Here is a 20989-nt window from a genome sequence, read left to right as displayed (position 1 = left end):
TGGCAGCACAGAAAGATCCCATTAGGGACTTGCAACTCAACCAAATTAAATTAGCTTAATAGAATATTTGTGCTCTGCACAGAGGGCTCCAACTGACACTTAGAAACTCAGAACTGTAATGCCCACTACATCGTATGCTTTCCCACCGGGATCTCAGCACACACCCACCCAGGTTTCTCTATTCAGCTCATCCTTGTACATGAACGTTTCATTCAAACCTAGGTTCATCATGCTTTCAGAAGACAGCTACTATTTACACACACAAATGAAAGAGGCATTAATTAAAACATTCACTTTTATTTGCATAATTAGTGCTAAAAATATTTTTATGGGTTAATTAGACTTTATGCAAATTGGATTGAGAGGATTTAATTTGGGGTTTGATAACCTGACTATTATAGTTCCACAGTTGGAAATACACTCAGAGTTACATGCTGTTCTAAAGCCGTGTCTTCCCTTTCAAACTGTTTTGTTTTTTACTTCTGGCAGGCTCAAATAATATATATTTTTCCTTTCCCTTTACCAACCCCCCAAACTCTCCATTGAAAACCTCACTAACTGCAATGATATCAAGTGTAAATACATTGAATCCGTGAGCTGCTCATGACAAGAGAAATTTCCGCACTTTACAGAAGTCTAATGTTTCCCAGGCACTCTGACTGGGCACAGAATACAAATGTTAAAAACTGCACAGGTTTTCTGTGCCTCAAGATAGTACAAACTGACTGCATGGGAAAGCAATAACCAACCCAGCATCCACCCAAGATTTTATGATACTCTTCAATGAGCCCAGGTTTGAGGCTAATAACAAGCACAGAGCTAGGGAAGCATTGCTCACATCCGTACAATGAAAATGTTCTGCGTGGACTAACGTACAGCAGCGTTGTGAGAATTCGTTAAGATGATACCCAGCAAGAGCAAAATAATTTCCACTGAAAGCAGCAATATACGACTTTAGTATGTGTTGCAGAAGACAATCATACTGACTGAAAAAGCACTGCTTTTATGTCTGTGGAACATATTAAACAGGAAAGCAGGCACTGGCAGGCCAGGTCATACCAGTACTCCCTGGAGTGCACTGCTCTGCCTCTGACAGTTACCAGCATACAGCTTAGCACAGGAACCTCCAGTTCTGGAAGAACTAACTATTTGCAAAAGGAGATTCTTCTGAATTACATACAAGACACTAAATACTGAAAGGTGTGAATTATCCTGTACCAATGCTTTAAAGTTACAGAGGTTCACTGTGGAAGAATTCATTGCTTGCTTGATGAACCAACCTCAGAGGCTGTGATATGTTCACAGAAACAAGGTCAAAACTATGAAGCTAAAAAATCATGTTCAGTAAAAACCTTTAAAATTAAGGATATGCCAAAATGACGCTCCTTTACCTCCCCCTCATCCACCACCACCACCACCCCCACCACCGCCCCCCCAGCGTAGGCCTATTCTATTCATTTTTTTAATTTAAACTGATGAATTTTATTACCTGGAAACTGAGATGCCCTGTTATAGATCAGCAGATGGTACCGTAGTTAACATAAGTGTCTCCAGATTTCCAGGCTACAGGTTTAATAGCTGTGAGTAGCAGTAATATGAGCCCTAAGTCTTTCAACCAATGAATGGTATCATGGATATAAATGAGTTTAATGTGCCGAGAATATGAGGTTTCATACCTGTTCCTTGAACTTGGTGCTATCTTCTGACAAACAACTGTTGTGGTCGAATGCTTTCCACCATTCCCCACCTCTTGTTTCACGTCCCACTGTCGGGGGTCACTTGTCTTTGCACCGAGAATGTTTACACCTTTCTTCACCTTTGCCCTGTTGGAAACAGCAATTGTAAAAAGTTTACAACAGAGTCATTCAGGACTGTGATCTTCCAAATGCAGCTCAGGCATGGAAATCTCAATATATCAGCTTGAAGCTAAGTATTGGATAGGTTTCTAAGCCATCAGTAAATGAGCGGTATCATGAATGCAGATCTACGGCAACATATCATTTTTTTTTTTGACAGAACCAGCTAACTGCATGCCTTTACCTGTTCTGCCAACAGCAGGCTGGGGTTGTGATTAAGACTGAACCTGTAGGAAAATCTGCACTCAAGGTTCTTTTCTCTATACTATGGTAATAGTTTCTCTCAATGAGAAGTTTGTCCCAACACAGAAGACTCGGGAAGGTTCTGTTCATCTGTGTCAAGACAAACTTGTGCTTCATGATTGCACAGGGGAATACTTCACTGGAGTTTTTTAAATAACCCATTTTTATTCCATATGATATTCTTCTAGATATCAGTGGACAGGTTGTTGCTCTTCTGCCTGACAATTCCCTTTTTGTGACAGATTCCCAAGGAAATTTCTGTTTGAAACCTCCAGCCTGGAGAAAACACAGCTGTTGGTTAAGGCAAGACTTTGTAACTCAGAGATGTGCTTATAGGATTCAAATTTCTGCCACTGTTAGTTGTTACGTCCTGTGGAAAAGTTGACTGTATTTATCTAGTGATGCCAGTAATATCAGCAATAACTGTATGGAGGGTTAATTAAAGAGAGCACTTGCTTAATTAAGGAGCATTTGTATAAAGAACTACCTGCAAAGATGCTATTTGGGTGCAGAACATTTAACTGCTGATCTTCAGTTCTATTACAAAACTTCAGGAATGAGAAACAGATATTTATACAGGTTTTCTCTTCAAAAGACACTGAAGGACAAACTCGCAGCAGCCCACTGGACTCACACAAGATCATGAGTATGTGGGGAGCAGAATGCCACTTAGAAGTACACGCCTCTGAATAGCTTGGCCTCAGCATCAGATGGAGAAGGCAAAGCGCTGCTTAACTTCACACCATCAGACTATGTTCATCGCAACCTCCACTCAGCAAGAACTGGCTTTCACCATAGCAAAGAGGTCAAAGCATGGTAAAAAATCATATTTTTCTAAAATACTTATGCAACACAAAATGTTAATTATTGAGCAGAAATCATCATCTATCAAGATGTCGGTATCTTCTTGACATTTATGAGGACTCAGCACCTAAGTTCCTTGGAAAAACTAGTCTTTTTGCATCTTTAGACAGTGAAACAGTTGAAAAATGTAGTCATGAATGATTGAGAGAACTTGTCTTCTTGTTTTTCAACAGCGAGACAAAACACAATTAATTTAAAGCATTGAAAAAGAAAACAGGTTTTTTTCTCAGTATAAGGTATACTGAGAAAGTATAAGTACTTAATTCTCTCACTTGTACCATGAAACACCATGGAGCTTCACAGATTCCTGTCTTGCTCTCGTAAAGCTAGCACAAACCTGATGCATCTCTAGTGTCTTCAGTTGAATTACTCAGAAATTAAAACAGAAAAAGGGAGAATCAAATCCATTACTGAAGGTTCATTAAAGCTTTAAGTTCCATTAAGTTTTCCAGCATATCACAGTTCAAATAAATGAACAATAAATAAACATTTCATTAATAAAAAACCACAACCACCAATCTTGAAATCTGTATAAAACCATCAGTATGGTTTTGGTGGTATGTGTTTTAGGAGATGTTTGGATTTTAGGATACTGTTATTTAGCAACTGGAAAGAAGTAAAAACTGATCGTTTAGATATTTTGTTCAGCAGTCCCTTGAGATGGGCTCTGAAATGGCATAACATCAGCCAAAATGAGGTTCCTTATGTTTGGATTTTCAACAGAATTACAATTTTGTCAGCAGCTGCAAATTGCTCTTTCCACCATGTAGCTTGACATAGTCAATACCTGGGCTCCTGTTAATTAGGACGGACATTTTATATGGCCAAGGTTAGTGGTAAAATACACTGCCAGAGGATGAAATACCATGGCTACAATGCCATTTTGTTAATTAACTACATTATGGGGCATTAAGTTGAGTGGTTTTCACATATGCCATTATATAAAGCCCATTAAAAAAAATTCCATCCCAGGGTAAAGTAGGTTATGTTTAGTAAGAAAAATCAATGTTGTGATTGCACTTAGCACTGGAATTAGAGTATGAACACCCAGAAGATTGAACTTCCTAAATAAATATGCAGAAGCACAATTTGCAACTCTCCCTCTAAAAAGGGCATTGAGTTTTATATAACAGGGTCAATGGATGAATCAGAATTAAGTCAGACAGTACCGAGCCCCATACATTTTTAAATGCAGTCTGTACGCATATGCTACAAATGTTTTCACTTAAATTTTTATTTACTTAGTTTTTGAGTGCAAGCAAGGAAAAGTTTATTTAATTCCTTACCAAAGATTCGTTGACCTTGTTGTATGCTTGTGATTAAATATTAATTTTTTAAATCAATAGCGCCAACTTTGTACATAAAAATTTGTGAGTTATACTACCTCAATAAACCCTGAGATCAAGGACCTGGAAGCCAAATTGCTTGACAGTCTTCTGTATTTACCCACCTAATCTGTGCCATATATATACATTTACCATGTTTACTTAAGGGAGGCAGGTACGGTGACAATAAACAGAGATGACGAAGAGCTGAAGTACTCCAGGTTTCCTTAGTGCGTGGTTCCCCACTCCAACTGGAAAATTCTACCCTTTGCCATGTCTGCTTATTCAGGAGTAGATGGCTGTCCTCACACAGAGGCTTCTCTGCACAGCTCTACAGCCTGCAAGTATCCACCAGCCATAACTTGTCAGCTTGGACTTCCACGCAAAGTGGAGTCAAAATCTTCTTCTCCAACGTTATTCTAGACAATTATTGTATTTTCTGCGGGTGTCACTAAATCTCCTCTGTCACTTCAGCTATGTGCTCTCCACAGTAGTAGTAAATAAACCAAGGCCCCAAGTCTGTGGCCCAGTAACAAAAATCACCCTTTTTTTGGATCTAAACAGAGACCGTGCCACCTACATATGCACGAAACCTATGGGCAACAGCTCATTTATTTGAGTTTGATTGTCTATGTGCCGAAAGTTAGGCACAGTTTTTGATCTTTTGACAAAAGCAGACCTTGCAATGGAAAGATGAAAGAAAGACCATCACTAAGAACGACGCAGAATACTAGAGGTCAGCTTCAATCCCACACTGGATCAAGGAATCCATCTGAACGGGTTTTTGAAGATTTATGAACACATGGTAGCCAGAAGAGTGAAAGACTTTCTTGCTTGAACTTCTAAGGTTATTAATTCACACCACAGGAAATCTCTGCCTCAGCTTCATCTCAAAATAACTGTCTCTCTTTAAATCTCTCAAATAGAGAATGAAAACATATTTCTGGCATGCAGAACAAGCAATATCTCAAAGACATTACAGAAAAAGTTTCCAGCAGCTTACCTAGCAATCATTACTTAATTTTTGTCAAGACCAAGTAAAAATATTTACTTACACAATCTCACAGCAAGTGCATTTGTGTACATGTGCGATTTCCAAGCAAATATTTCATTTCCAAATTGAAGCTTTTAGTTGTATTCAAAGATTTCCATTTAGCACCTTATCTTCCTAACTTGTCAAACTTAGAAATGATATTTCTAATTAATACATTCTGATCAACTATAGGTGAAAATCTAGCTGTTCCGTTTCACTGTCCTCAAATTACAGGAAATCTCAGTAGTATTTAGACATAATGCTAGACAGCTGATAAAGACAGTAACTGAAAGGCAATTGCATCAGCAACAGCCAGAGCTAAATATGTGACTTATGACTTCAAGAGCTCAAATTATATTTTCCTATTTAAATTTAAATTTTAATCTTGCATAACTGCTATGGCCATGGAAGGGTTCTGCCACCTGCAGCAGTGCTATAGAGAGGGCAGACTGCTGAGTACTCCACACCGTTCTTCACAAGCTGTATGATTTTGCTGATGTATGCTAATCCTAGAGAGCATCACCTCTTTTATTCCAGAGAAAGTCATCCAAGCGGGGCTGCATTGCCTGGGTGTGCTGCGATACAGATAAGTAATCTACCAGCAAAGGAAGAATCTGAAGTTACAGGCAGGCTAACACCACATGAAGGTGCTTAGGAGCCCTTGGCTGTACAGGTCCCTAATTCCCTTTAGGCTGGCATTAACACCCGGCTGACTCACTGGCAAGCTAAATTGGTCGCGTTAATCAGTGGATGATTTATCTTCCTGGATGGTTCACTGCAAGATCAGAGAAGCAGCAATGTCAGTGCCACGGAAGTGCAGAAGCACGAAGCAGGGGGTGTAAGGGGGGCCAGGGCAATACCCTCAGCAGCAGCAGGTACCTCTTACGTAGGGTTAGCAGTACCGGCAAGCTGCACTCCAGCAGAAAGTTTCACTGCAGCTTGGGTAGATAAGGCTACACTGAAGAATAAAAAGATAAATCAGTACTAAATTCCTAAAATCATTGAGCTCCATAATATCTGGAATAGTTTTCTAGATACTAAACCTTCTGGTTCATTTTAGACTGTTTGTTTTCAGAGGGTTATACTTAGCTCTGCATCTTCTGCGCTCCTCCTAAATGCCATGCTATTCTCAGCACACTGTACTTTGATCTGAGCGCAGACTGGTTTTAGGTCAGTGACCACTGCTTTGTACAGACAGTCTCTTCTACTCACATCTGTTGTCCAAGCTGCTGTGCTGGAAGACTTTTCTTTAGGAAGTATTTGAAACATAAATATTAGAGACAGATGCAGGTTCAGTCTAACTGGGGGAATTGGCTCTTCTGTAAGGTAGTCCCTGGGTCACAAGAGCCAAGCGTGGGCATGCTGTACCTCACTTGCTGGGTGAGGAAGAGGATGCTGGTGCTAAATCCTCTGCATTTCAAAACGTAAATCCCGTCTGTTTATATTTGTCAAGTTGGTGTTTCAACTTAACAAATACTGACCCCTTTTGGTCAGTCTTCTCTGGAGCCTCAATGTTTCTTGCAACTCTTTGCTAATCCTCCCTTAGTTGCCCAGACTAGTAGAAGCCTTTGATGTTACTGACTGTAAAGATCACATTGTAAGAAATTATTTTACTATATCTCCCAAAACCCAGGGAGCATCTCCTGGTGGCCTGTTTCTGGGCTGCACTTTACAGTAAGTCTCTAACCTTCCCAAGTTCTGCCAAAAAAATTTCAACTTCTTCCTGCCATGATTTAAGTTCACTCCTTTCCTTCTTTGTTCCCAGAGTAAATCAGGAGATTAAAGGCAGCTGCAGGAACTCATAAAACCCAAGCAGGAGACTAACCACAGCAATTAAGTAAGATTTGTTTTATTAAGTAAATCTTTTTCCTTTCATCTTTCTATGTGAAATGAGTTGCTAGATCTTACCATGGCTCTGAATGAACAGGACAAATGTCTGCCTGGCAAAACAATATTCATTAAAAGCCTCGTTGCTGATCCTAGTTGGGAAGCCAAAAGCAGAATAGAATATGACCTGGTTAGCCATGTTGACCTTTCAAATATGCTCCTTTAATTTGCAAAATACCCGGACAGACTAAGTATGATTAAGCAGCTACGGCTCTGCTTTGGGAATAAGGGGGATCAGGTATCAGCTCCAGGCTTCCTGCATGACTCCGCACAAGCCACAGGAGCCCTGTTGGCCTCCGTCCTGCTCTAAAAAGCAGATTTCCACCAGTGCTTTATGTGGCCACCTCTTTGCTACAGAGGTTTTCATTTACCAGCTATATGCATTGGTAAGCAGCACAAGAGCCCCATTTCAGCTGGGGAATTTAGGTACTAAATTTATTAGGTAATAAATTGCTGCTAATAGTAGTATTTCAAATTTGGGTCCCATTAAGAAGGCTAGTCCAAAGGGCCATCCATGCAAGAATTTTGTTGTCTTTGATTTCCAGATTTACAACATGGGCTAATCATTACTAAAAGCGAAGATCTTGCTCCTCACAACATCCTTTCTCCTTCAGGCATTTTCTTTCTCATGGAGTATTCAGAAAAGGCCTTCAGGAAACAGCTTTTGTAAAAAAGGGTAAAAGGCCTTTAAAATGTCAAAACCGCTAATCTGTAGGTATTTAGCCCTTGCTCTTCAGTCCTTCCCCTTTTCCTTTCACTTCTTAGAATGCTGGTCTATTTGAACCAACTTTGAAAAAAAGCCATGTCAAAACAAAAAAGATTGAAATATTTTACTTTGAAAATGCAGTAATCAAATCCTTAAGAATCTCCAAACCAGAATGTTTAAGCTGCTTGAATATAGGTGTAATTCTGCAAGCAGCTGAGGCAGATTTCAGTATTTCTGAAACTTCCTCTGTCAACTGAATTGGACTAAATTCAGCTTCCCCAAAACTGCATATTTTGGTGACTTCACTGTCCAACAAAATTATATAAATTCCTTTCATTGCCAGTGAGGAATCCTAGGATTCAAAACTGCTCAGGGGCTGTTCTTTTGTAGTGTTTCTTAGATAACTAAATTCCCTGAGACCCTAGGAAAATCAGCGGTCTCTTATTTCAATGGGAATAGGTGCTTCATATCCCTTAGGAAGCTTTGAAGAGCTCAGCTGCAAGGCACGAAGTGGATGCTGTCAGCTGTATTTTATTTTTTTCCCCCAAAAAAAAGAAATCCAATGTGCTTTGGGATGTTCCAGTAACAGAGTTCTTTGGTTTAGGCTGATTTCTGGGGTTAACTCTTTGTTAGCATTACTAGTCCTCTTGAGGTGTCAGGTATCCCATTATTTATTTTAAAAGAAAAGGAAAAAGAGCTGCTTTCTGTGAAGCTTGCATACCACTACTTAAGCTACAGATAGTCATTTAACCTCTTAATATATCTCATGGCAAAACTGCTTTCTCCAGCACTGAATGTTAATAGCAGTAGTTAAGGGATTACAGGAAAGGCAGGAGGTAAATAAATAAATAAAGGAGTAAATAAAAGCAGGAGAGAACTACACAACACAGAGAATCTGAGTCTGTCTTGCAAGCTGAGAGGAAACCCAATCTGAATTTGCAACCTGCTAACATTTTGCCTCCAGCAAAGATAAACACCGTAAACTCCTGATATTCACAGAAGCTGTCATGGAGTTTCTACTGCATTTAATTCTGGCTCATCCTGCTGTCGGAGAAACAATCACATTTCAGCCCAGATATTACTGAGGGGTTCTCAGATCCACTGGTCAGGTTGAGTATTTAACCCTGAAGCAGGCTCACAGGAGCTCAGAACATAAGGGAGCTCTTGCAATGGCGACCAGAGGCTCTGCCTGCCCTCTGCCCTGGCTAATTGCATTTATGGGGCTACTTAGGTGGCAAAACCGCTGTTATCGAGCTCAAATTTTCAGAGCAGTAACAAGATAGGAGACAAGATAGTCCAAGGTAACAGAAAGCAAAATTATGCACCAAATAACTCCAGTTCAGCATATACCTTCCTTAAGTCCTCAATCCATAGCTTCTAGAATTTCTTTGAATATAGCAGTTGTCACCAACTCCCACAATTTTACGTGAAGTATTGCAGGGTTTAGATATCATTTTTTTTAAGCCTCAGCTCCCAGAGTCATTTGGAAAGAATCCTCACAGCTACTAAGAAATGGGGAAAAGGGAAAACTGAAAACAAAAGAATAAGTGTTTTCAATAACAAGAACCAGATATTTGTTCTTTTTGTAATCCTTAAAATTTTTGTAACACTTGAGGTTTGCATCCCAAAATACAAAAATCCATTTCCATTAGGAAGGATGGAGATTGCCTTGTGATAAGTACTGTCCAGGTTGGGCGCAGAAAGATCTCCTCCTTCTCCTCAGAGTTTACAATATAAGTATTAATCAGCAGATTAGGAGCATATAATTTTAGAGCACAAAAACACAGGGGACAAGACTACTCTTTTCATTGCCCTTTACCTGTTACTCATGAAACCAGCAAAAAATCTGGATTCACGAGAAATGCAAGGGAAGCTCTTCCTGAGAAGACCAAAGTCTTGAAGTGCCCAAGAGATGTTTGCAGCAGTGCTTTAAAACTGTTGTACTCCTCATAGTAAGCATTTTAGATGCTTAATGTTAAGTGACGTGAGGACAGTCTGAGCTTGCAGTGACTTATTCACTCTTTCCATTTTCTTAAAGAGTGAATGAGTAGAAAGGCTCTTTTATAATTTGAAACTCAAAATAAATAGGTACAAGTCAAAGATCTATCTCATGGCCTCTGCAAGGAACTGAAAGAAGTTGATGCATAATCACACCTAGGTAAAGCCCCTGAAAAGTCTTTGCTATGCGATCAGTTTCGCAGTGAGCACTCATTTATAAATTCCTTACAGGAGGAAAGATTGGACACCATGCTGCCTGCTCTGCTATCTGATGAAAAGTGAGTTGGAATAAGCATCTGTCTCACACCAACACATGCTTGCAGAAAGAGGCAGAAGAGACAGACAGACTTGGGTGTTGAGTAAACAAAAAACCTACCAGGGTGAATCCAGAGCGCAGAATCAGCTGCACATGCTAATTACAAGCTCATTGCCTCCGCAGATCTATTTTATATGACCAGAGACACTTTTTAGATAAGTAAATGCTCTGAGATCATATTCCTTACTACATGCAGTTTCTATTACCATGAAAAAAATCTCTAAGCTGCATATTTGTGACATTCCTTCAGCTGGCAGAGCAGTAGCAGTGCTGGGGAAAATACTTACCATTTGCGGTGGTTATTAGGATTATTACTTAGACCCCAAGTGACTTTCTGAAGTAATCTTCCCGTGCACTCCCTTTCTGTTTTTAATCCCATCCGCACTCCCCCTTCAGCAGCTGTTATAAATACAACTTTGCCATCAGCCATGCAGCTACAAGTGTTGTGTTTCCTTTTCCCTTAGAAAAATATAATATCACTGAGATAAACTGCTAGAAAGAAACGGGCAGGTGTCCTCAAAACATCAAAAGAGGAGCTGTTCAAATAATTATTTCAAATGTTATGTACTATACTAGGTATTTGTACAAATGATGAAAGAAAAGACTGATTATCAGGCGGTTCATCCTCAAGATGTAGCACTCTCTCCTTTGTACTTGAATTAGTCTAACTTAAGTCGACTCAAAGATGGAGCATTTTACCATTGCCCTGGAGAGAACTCCCTCCAGACAGCAGGGAGTTTGCTGACTCTGCAGGTGCTGTAACAACATGTGCTTCCATCCGTTTAGTCCTGCCTCCTCTCCCTCTCTCTTTGAAGTACTGAGCAGCACCAACTAGGGGTAACCTTTTGACAGAGATGAGTGCCAAAACTGCAATCAAGAAAGTAGAAAAATTGCAAAGAAAAATAACTGTAGAATAAAACAAGAATTATGGCAACATAGTTCTTTTACATCCCTCATACCATGCCTCCAATATTTGGTAACGGTTCTTGCTTTGCTCATCATAACCCTCACACTTGCATATAGTCGCTTTAACGCACATCAACACTGCTGCTATTCTTGCTTTTGTTTCAGAACAAGCACACCTTGTGTTGCAATCTGCATGCAAGGGTGTGATAGAAATGCTACAAAAATGGTCTAGGGGGATACAGCAGACAGAACTGCTAGCTTTTATGTTTGAATTGAGTCCTAATCTAGTAAAGGCTGGCAGTGATCTGTAGTACAGCCTCCAAATTGGGTTCTTTCATGCTTTAAGTTTACCCAGCAATAGCACAAATCCTTGTGCCCTAAGGCAGTTGCTGGTAGTTTGTGTATTTAGGTACACATCTGAAGCCCCTGAGACTGCAGTAAGTCAGCAAGAACACTCCTGCTGACCTCAAGGGCCTTGGACCAGATGTATAAAGCACACGTGGGTTTCCATGGGGTCACCACCTGGCCTGCCAGAGCCAGTGGGCACTGTCAGCAGGCAGGGCATGTGATGGAAGCTCATGTGGCTCGGGAGCGAGAAAGCAACGCTAATAAATTACAGATGGGATGTCGTTCAGGGAGTTCAAGTAAAACTACTCTCATCCTCCTGCAGCTTCTCTGGTAATTTAAACCAATATTTCTCTTTTTTCCCAGAAGTGACTCAGTAGAGAGACAGCTAATAATTTTCTAATCATTAAGAAATACATCAAAACCTGGTGGGTTTTACCTTGTATGTACATGTATACACTTGTCCACAGATACACATCAGAGTATTTCAAACACAAAGTTTTCTTGTTTCCCTCCACTTCATCTTTTCCCTGTCTGTCCCTCCACATTTGCTTTCTCTTGACCTTGTATACCTCTGCGTATCCTCTTGTAATTCTCCTTTTTCACTTATCTCACATTTATTTTCACCTTCTTCTTTCATTTAGATATTTGACTAAACCAGCCAAGCCACCATTGAGTTACAGTTCAAATTAAAACCCATCCATCCCTGCTGTTCTTTAGCTGCATTGAAAGGGCACCCTGAATGCAGTCCTAGATCTCCAGCATCTTATTTGTCTGACCTTGGTTTGCACTTGTGTCACATTGCAGTGCAAAGGCTTTTATTTTATTTTTTTATTTTTATTTTATTTTATTTTATTCTTCAAAAGAAAGTTAATGCCAAAACAACTATACAGTTGTTTTCAGTAAGCATGGACTCATGGCCGATTCATTGAGGCTGCCAGATGATAAAAACACAGACCATGAGGGGTCCTCTTCAGACTGGGAAGTTTCCATGCCCGAAAGTATTTGCTAAGTTAAATGAAAGATTTCTCTCAACTCCTACACATTTTTTTAGTGGAGAAAATATATCTCCACCTAATGATTATGGCTGCTGTCCCTCCTAATCAGTTACCCGCTCCTCTTCAGGACACCCTGGCTTTGGGATACACTGTCAGAAGGCTGACTTGTCTTGGCTGGATCTAAATAGCCTTGACTAATGTATCCCAACAAAGGGACGTCCTTCAAGTCTTTCCACATTAGGTAAGTGGTGTCCAAGTCCTGTTATAGAAGACCAGGAAGAAATATCAACTATAAGAGAAATGAGCCCATCCAGCTGTAGGACTGTTACTCCAAAGGATTAAATACAAGAGGTCAGTCAGCAATTCACTTGAAAGTTGCTTTCCCTTTTGTATGTTTGGTTTGTCTTAGTCCAGGCTCAAGTATCTAATTGCAATAGCAATTACTGCTGCAGAGCATCTCAACCAACTCTGCCTTCTCTGCCCACAGAGGGCTGTCAAAACCATCTTTAATACTAATTACAGACTATCAAAGAAAGGATTTTTCCTATAGAAACTCATCAGCAAGAAAGGGAATAAGAACTGCAATCAAAATAAAAGCATGACTTGACACTTTTAAACAAGGCACTGTGTGCCCTTTTCAAAAGGCTGAAAAGTTTCTGCATGGAGATGGTGTTGCCTTAGGAGTGAATGGGCAGATGCCTGTGCCTTAGAAACCACGAGCCTTCGGTTTATTGCTGTACAGTTACAGGACCAGGTTTTACACCTTTAATTTGCCAGGCCCATTTAGGTCACCAATATTAACTCAACAACCATTGTTGGACATGCCCAAGGGCAACAGTTCCCTTGGGCTATCATCAGCCATTCCAGCACCACCTTTTAAGGGCTTTTTTTTATTAATTTATTTTGAGGCTTAGCCTGCACTCAAGGACAACTGTGGACTCTTGAAGCTATAATAAACAGAGTGAAGTCTTGAGAGGTCAACAAACTGCTGAGCTCCTTCGACATATTACAGGAATCAGTGGGAAGATTCTGGGATGTATCAAAAGAAAATCAGCTGTCAGTGAAAGCCAGGGGCAATAGCTTGTTCCTGGATGCAGAAATTAAGGTCATGATATACTTAAAACAAGAAAAACACTCACAAGATAAAAGTGATAAATACATTTGTAACTCTCATTGTGTTTATTCTTTCTCTTTGTGAGGATTACAAATCAGCATAAATCACATTCCCTTTATCATCTCCTGAGGAGTCTTTTTTTCCCCTTGATGACTCTCCCCAAAAGTCATTTCAATTCATCCAACTGCAGCCAGCTACTAACTGCAGGGATGAAAATCATTTTGTTTCAGCTTGATGCAGCAGAAAAGCACTAGACCTAAATAGCATGTGACAGGGAAGAACACAAGCACCTGATTTAGGGTTGCACAGGCTTCAGCAGCAGCAAAGGATTTGCCTTCTGAAAATGCTGAAGCAGCTACTCCCAACGTTGTCTGTATCGGAATAATAACATTCAAAATGAAACATTGGGTAAACAAGTGCATGCATGGATAGGTGAACACAGAGCATCCCCTGCAAACAGAGTTGAAGTGCTGCTACAGAACCTGGATCATGCCCTCTTAAGATCTCCAACCTCCTATGCAATTGCTGTTTATAGTTAAAGCCATCTCTAGAGACAAGAGTCTTAGCCTGTGGAAATAGGTTGGAAATGTCACGAGTATGTTATAATGGTTCAAATAGCAGCCGCTGAACAAAAAGTGCACTAATATATAGCATTATACATCCTTGCCCCCACTCCCTTCTAATTTGGGGGCACCTGATTCATAACTTTCAGATGCTCAGGACTGGCAAAGTTGCTGCACATTCTTTTTTTTGGGGCCAAAGACCGAAGAAGAGCAGCGTGGGCTTGCAGGGATCCTCCACTCCATTTCCACACTATTCTGAAGAGTACTTCTAGAAATAGGTGAGAAAAACTTGATCTACAGGCTTCCTCTTGTTATAGTAACAACCAGCCTGTCATTGTGAGGGATGCTTCAGTACTGGTCCCTATCTACCGGAAAGCTAATGAGGTTGCTCAGCAGCCACGGAGGGTAGTGTTGCCGGACTTGGACATTACATATGCCAGTCTATCTAATGTGTTAGCAAACCTCTACCCATCTCCTAAGCCATTCACTTCCTTATTTGAAAGGCCTTAGATAAAATCAATAAGAGTTATGGGGTATACAACAACCAAGGATATAGAGAAATGACAAGTACAAAGAGAGGAATATGAATAATATACGGAAGAGGCCATTATTCTATGTACTGAGGGAAAGTGTTTCTGCTCCTAACAAAAGGAAGGATTTATCTTCCCCTGATCAGAGGTGACAAAGCTGGAATGTTAATGCTAGAAAAACACAGCGAGGGCAGGAAGAAGGCTGCCAGCAATTTCACTTTGATTTCGTCAGCTGATCATGCAATTATACATTTATTTTTTTTGTGAGCAGCAGACACTTTCACACTTGGAGTATCCCAGGGGAGAGACAAATTACTAAGTCTCATAGATCTTTCTACAAAATTTCACACATATTTCAGTCAAGACAGACATCAATGTTCTCGATCTTCTGTCCTTAAGGCCTGACACAGCTCATGTTACTGACTTTAAAGGGGACGAGACTGGTCATCAGGTACTAAGTCTTCTGTCAGTGACATAAATTTCATGCAGACGTAATTCAGGGCCAGCTCTGATTCTACCTTGCTGTGGATGATAATCAGGTCAGGCTTTTATTACCTAAACTCCCTTAAAAATACAGTACCTTCTCTCCATCTATCACTAGGTCTTCTACTCCCCTGCTCCACTCCATGTGTCTCTGTGAACTTGCAGCTGGGGATACTTATTAGCTCTCAGCAACGTCTGCTACATCAGAAAATATCACATAGATGCAATTATAATACTTTTACACCAAAGCTAGCTCATCTGCACCCACTATATGCTCTGCTTTAATGCTCACGGTGCTGAGTTTAATGTAAATGCAACCACGTCAGTGTGAGCATACTTCCAGCACACACAGAGGTGATAAGGCGACCCAAAGAAGACCGGAGATTGGACCATATCATTATTATTAGCAGAAACAGCAGACTCAAGAGAAAAGCTAGAAGCCCTGCTGTTGTACTAATGCATTATTAGAGAGTTTATACCCCAAAAGGGTTTGCTAAAGGGAAAAGGAAGGGAAACTTTCACACCATAAATTGCTGAAAGAGCCCTGATTTTGTTTGGATCCAACTACTTAAGGTCCAGGTATCACTTATTTGCACACAGAGCTGAAAATTTATCAATCCCATAGACCTGTTGTTTCTGTCATTGGCAGGGAAAGTGGGTGCTAATTTTCAGCATGGAGAACACTAGGCTGAAGAAATATTAACAGTACAGCTGCATTACAGGGAGCAAAGCTCCATGTAGTTAAATATGCAGAAAGTGTGCCAGCCTTGCAATAAACCAATATTGCTATGGTGTGATACCAAACTATCCACGGTAGAATACCGGCCCACAAGATCATTTGTGGCTTCACTTTACATCATATGCTGGGAGGCTACTTTCCGCCTTTTTATGATATTTTAAGGCCGTCCTTTCAGCATATAAAAAGTAGCAAAAGATGAGAGAGACTATTTCAAATGTTTAAATATTGTTACTGAAAAGTAGTAGTGGAAATTATAAAAAAAAATCTCTCAAAATTAACACTGAATTAAGTATTTAAGTCGGGTATGTAATCTTAGGACACCCTCCCCTAGCACTAAATAGATGTATCTGAGATACAGGGGTGGACTGCAGGATTGGCTGTTTCATCAGCAAGCTGAAATAAAGTATGCTTTTAGTTGTCATCTAATTTAGTCTTTCACTACCAAACTGCTCCCGCAATCCAATTTTACTAATTTTTAAGAACCTTTGCCCTCCTAATCCTATTATATTGGTGATTTTAAAAAAGATTTTGCTGCAAGTGATTCAGAAAAACACTACCCCTGCCACCTGCTTCTGCTCCTTCTTCCCCCCCTCAAAATGCTGACTTTCCACATTGACCCCTGAAAACTCTTCAGTACTTTGGAATTTCTTTGGAAATAGATGCTTATTTTTGCCTTTTTCTGCAGCCCTTCTAGCTGGAATTTCCCAGCCTCTGTTTGCAAGGGTGGCATTTGGAAGACCATTGACCTATTTTTTATTTTTTATTTATACCTCTGCTATTCAGAAAGCTTAAGGCCCGAGGATGAATGCATCTTTCCCAGTGCATGCCGGATCCTCTGTTGGCTAATGACATTTGTCTAAAGCTTCTGGTAAAAACAAGGACTGTGAGCTGAGCTGCAGTAATACCAAGGGTAATGCGAGGTTCACAAAGGCAATAAATCCATCATGCGAATGGTAGTGGGGAGATTTACTTTTTAGTGATAAGGCAGAGAGTTGAGAACTGGGAGGTTATGAAATCATTACTGGATGGGAGAGGAGTTTAAAAGAACCAAACTGTTGTATTTATACATTTGTATTAAAACTTTTACAAATGGAGTTGAACGAGGGAACAAAAGCAAGGAAACAGTATTTTTATTCCCTTAGCTGAATATTTATAGTATATTTTAATTATTAGGATTTGCCCTCTATATACATGTTAAATGAGGCTTCGCAGCAGCTGTAAATAATATGAACCTTACAAAAATATGAAGTCATCTTGCAGAGGCAGAACAAAGCATATGAGCTGATCTGTGCTTTTATTGTGATTTCCATATGAGAATGAAAAGGCTGCTTTCACAGACAAGGCTGAGGCCTACGGGCACACAGTCTGAAAAATAACACCACCTTTTCATTTGTAATCTGAACAAATTTAATGTAGAAGCTATTGATGGAAAATGAACTTAGAACCTCACATTTCTATTTTTTCCTGGGTAGAACTGCACTTTAAGTCACAGGCTTTATTAATGGAATAAGTGCATTTGTCTCTTGCAGGCCTGAAAAATAAAGCACTGAGAAGTAACATATGGAATTTGCCTTGGGCAAGAGATTTTCTTCTGGTATTGCTGTTTTTCTAATAAAATTGAAATCATAGCACAAGTGCACATGCTCCTGTAAAGTGTTTCACAGGGGGTGGCCTAAAATAGAGGCACCCAAAAATCACCAATATTTTTTATAATATTGCTAATCTGAACTGTTTAAAACACAATGATCTGGGATCTCTAAATTCATGAGATGTGGAATTCTTTCAATTTCCTTCCAAGTTCTCTACTTTTAAGTCTGTCCTTTCAAGTCAAATTCTTGGAAAATTTCTCTGAGTTTCCTCTGTAAATATAAGGGCTCGAAACTTCATTTTATAATGGGAAATTGCAATCATCCTGCCATCCCACAACTGCAGCAGGGGATGCTCCTATAAAAATAATCACCAAGCTTGAAATTCCATAGTAAATTGTGACAGTTAGCAACATTGATGTTAAAAAGCATGGCGGGTGCAGACTTACAATTCTACAAATTCAGCTGAGCTTGTCTCCAGATGAGTCACATAACTGTGAGGTCTCACACTGGGTCCTTGGCTATTATCAGTGCACAGATAGACAAGTGGACCCCAACCTAGACACATGTGTCTTAGCCTTTATCAATTTAACGCTTCCCACTAGTACATCTTAGGCCTTTGAACCTCTGCTCTAAGATTCAAAGATACAGAGCTATCAGTATCTCTTCTGCTGTAGGCAGTTCTCTGCCTTAATTTCCACATGTTCCTGTAGGTAGAGCTTCACTACCCGACCGCAGAGCTGCGTTGCAGTCTTTCAGTCAGTATTAGTAAAGAGCTTTAGGGCAGAGGAGTGATAACCATTCTAAGTACAAGGACTACAGAAGAGCCTCAGGGACTGAGATTATCTTTACTTTTGAACATCTTTGATCCAAAGTCCTGAACAAGCAACACAGCTGTCTTATGCTCAGTAAAAATCTATCTTGTTCCGTTCTCATCCCAGTACTTAGCTAAGCCTAAAACTGAACACCCTGGAAAAAAAATTATGTCAGTGAGAAGGTCGTGACATTCAGGAGGGCTTCTCCTCTTGAAAATGGCATTGCAATGGATCTGCCTTGTTAAGAAAAGCGCAAGCAAACAGTTTAACTTCCACTGAGTATATTTCCATTTCAAACTCACAGTGTCAACAGTTCCAAAGGAAAGTGCTTTCTGGTTTCTTGTTTCACACTTACAGAGTGGCTGACTGAAAATCTAGGTATGGAGAGAACTGGGAGTCTCTGAAATGCTACAGAACAGGAATATTTTGCAACAAACAGCCTGACACAACATCAAGCCGGTTAGAACTGCAGTACACATCACCATCTCTTATTCTAACTCTTCACTTAACACACAGTGATCCACAGCCCCTAGAGATATTGCCTCAGTATTTTTCCCCACGAAAATTAAAAAGAAATCAAATAGATACCTTTCCAGCTTCAATTGTCACTGGGAATCAGTTATCACATGAAACAAACTTAAGTAGAGTTATTTCTTCCAAGTCAATGAGTTAACAGTTTATGTTTTGGTTTAATAAGATGGGGGGTAGAAACCAGAATCTGAATACCAGCCAAGGGAAGAAGCCCAGAGCATCTTTTGCATGTGTTGAACAAAGCCATGTGTCTCATGGTGTGTTCCTAGTTCAGAACCAAGCTGTGCCAGCAGCTCTGGGCACACAGCTATGCCACAGCGTGACTCAAAAAAATGGTATCACTGGCCACAGCAGTGCCTGAGTAATGTCAGAATTGCAGCATATCTGTGCAATTTGCCCTACCACTCAGGACAGTGAGTTATTCCTAGGTACAGTTGTGTTGCGTTGATATGAGACTTCAGTCTTCAGGGTCTGAAAACCTACATAGAAATGTACTAGCAGAGACAGCAAGGGCTAGAGCAGCAAAAATCCTCCGCTCCACAGTATGCAGAAAAGACAGAGTTTTGGAACTGTTCAGCCCTTAGGAAACAACAAAAGGTTTAATGAAGGAACACCAGATGTACTATACTGTCATATTTACAAGAGAATCCCATCTAACATCAGTAAAGTCCATGCATTATCTAATACCAGAAATAATGCTTGGCTGTGCCGATGCATAACCTATAAGAGAACAACTTAACTAATGAGTAAAAAAAGTTGTGTCGAGGTTTCAGTCCTCAAAGCTTCAAAACTCCTGGTTTTAATAAAATACAGAAAAGTATTTCTCCCCCCTCCTACCTCCCCTCTTTCCACTGTTAGCATCAGATTCCTCAAGAAATATCTAGCACGGAACCTGTTTGATGATTCCCATATACTACTAAGCATCAGAACGTGTATTTATACCATGTGTGTGTATGGTATATGTGGTACCTTATGTAGAACAGTTAACATCAGCAAACATATGAACTGCAAAGTATAAAAAAAAGTATATTCTGTAAATGTTTTGGCAGCAAAAAATGTTTTCATAAACTCCAGATTCCATGGGTACATATCACTATGTGAAAGGACATGGGCAGTTGTTCTGAATCTGAAGCAGAAATATTATTAATTAAATGGAGGAGACAATGAACAACAACATTTAATAATCCAAGTTGCAATTAATGTCCTGTTCCCTCCTGAGAATTTAGGTAATGAATCTGATTTTACACTTCATTTTTTCAACAATGTCTGCAGAGATAAAGTAATGGAATGTCCATTACCCTGGTGTAAGATTGACATATTCTCATAAAATGTTTTGCAATTGTATAGCATCAAACAAAGAAAAATCAAGAGCATATAGCACAGATAAAATATCCACAGACACCTCATTTTTTCTTTTTAGCAGGAAGCAGCAATGCAAGCAGAGAACTGGAGGGTATATTAAGAGGTATGTGTGCATTTCAGCATTTCTGTCTTACCTGATGATGCTTGATAAATCCAATGCATATAAATAAAAAGGAGAGGGAATGGAGTATGGGTGATCCTTGCTGATGCTGACTTTTCATTGCTAAGGTTCTAATTCAAATATGGTCCATATTAATATTATTTATAGATGATTATCAAAGGTATAGCACTTGCAGGAAGGAAAAGCATTTTTGTTTATGATCCAAGCCACGCTAGCACTGTTTTGTAGGGGCAGGCAGCTCAAAAAGCTTGAATGACTTACCCAAGGTCATACACTGACTAAATTGAAAATAAAGGAACAGTACACATAACACCTGATTTCCTTTCACATGCTGTCTTGTACACCATGAAATCTAATGTTATCAAGTGACTGGTTGGTATATTTGAGTTGGGACTCTGTCCACTTACAGCAGGAAATATCTCCTATTTATTGGACTCTTCGAGCAAAGGTCAAAGAGCAAATAAATGACAGAGTTAAAGCAAGACCACTCTACTTCAGCTATGAAAGATCTGAGTGAGATACTATTGATAAAACTTAAACCTTTCCTTCATCATACTCCACAGCCATGTAAACATATAAAGGATTCCAACTCAGAGGCATTTCCCAAACTAATTGTGCAATCCCAGACACAAACAAATAGTGAAAGTGGAGCTTTCTGATAGCTCTAT

At 39.8% G+C, this 20989-nt stretch overlaps 1 protein-coding gene across 2 annotated transcripts in view; it reads right to left on the bottom strand.

Annotated features, from left to right (window-relative positions):
* The window catches only part of TMEM132C (transmembrane protein 132C), a 220920-nt gene that overhangs the window by 96499 nt on the left and 103432 nt on the right, over positions 1-20989 (bottom strand). For both annotated transcript variants that reach the window (XM_075769557.1, XM_075769559.1), the window contains one exon: positions 1677-1823. In XM_075769557.1, coding sequence (XP_075625672.1) covers positions 1677-1823 — 147 coding nt within the window. The remainder of the gene's footprint in view (positions 1-1676; positions 1824-20989) is intronic.

This window comes from Balearica regulorum, chromosome 17 (genome assembly GCF_011004875.1).
Source record: "Balearica regulorum gibbericeps isolate bBalReg1 chromosome 17, bBalReg1.pri, whole genome shotgun sequence".
NCBI lineage: Eukaryota > Metazoa > Chordata > Aves > Gruiformes > Gruidae > Balearica > Balearica regulorum.
Note: the sequence above shows the minus strand (reverse complement) of the source record. Positions and strands in the feature narration are given on the sequence as shown.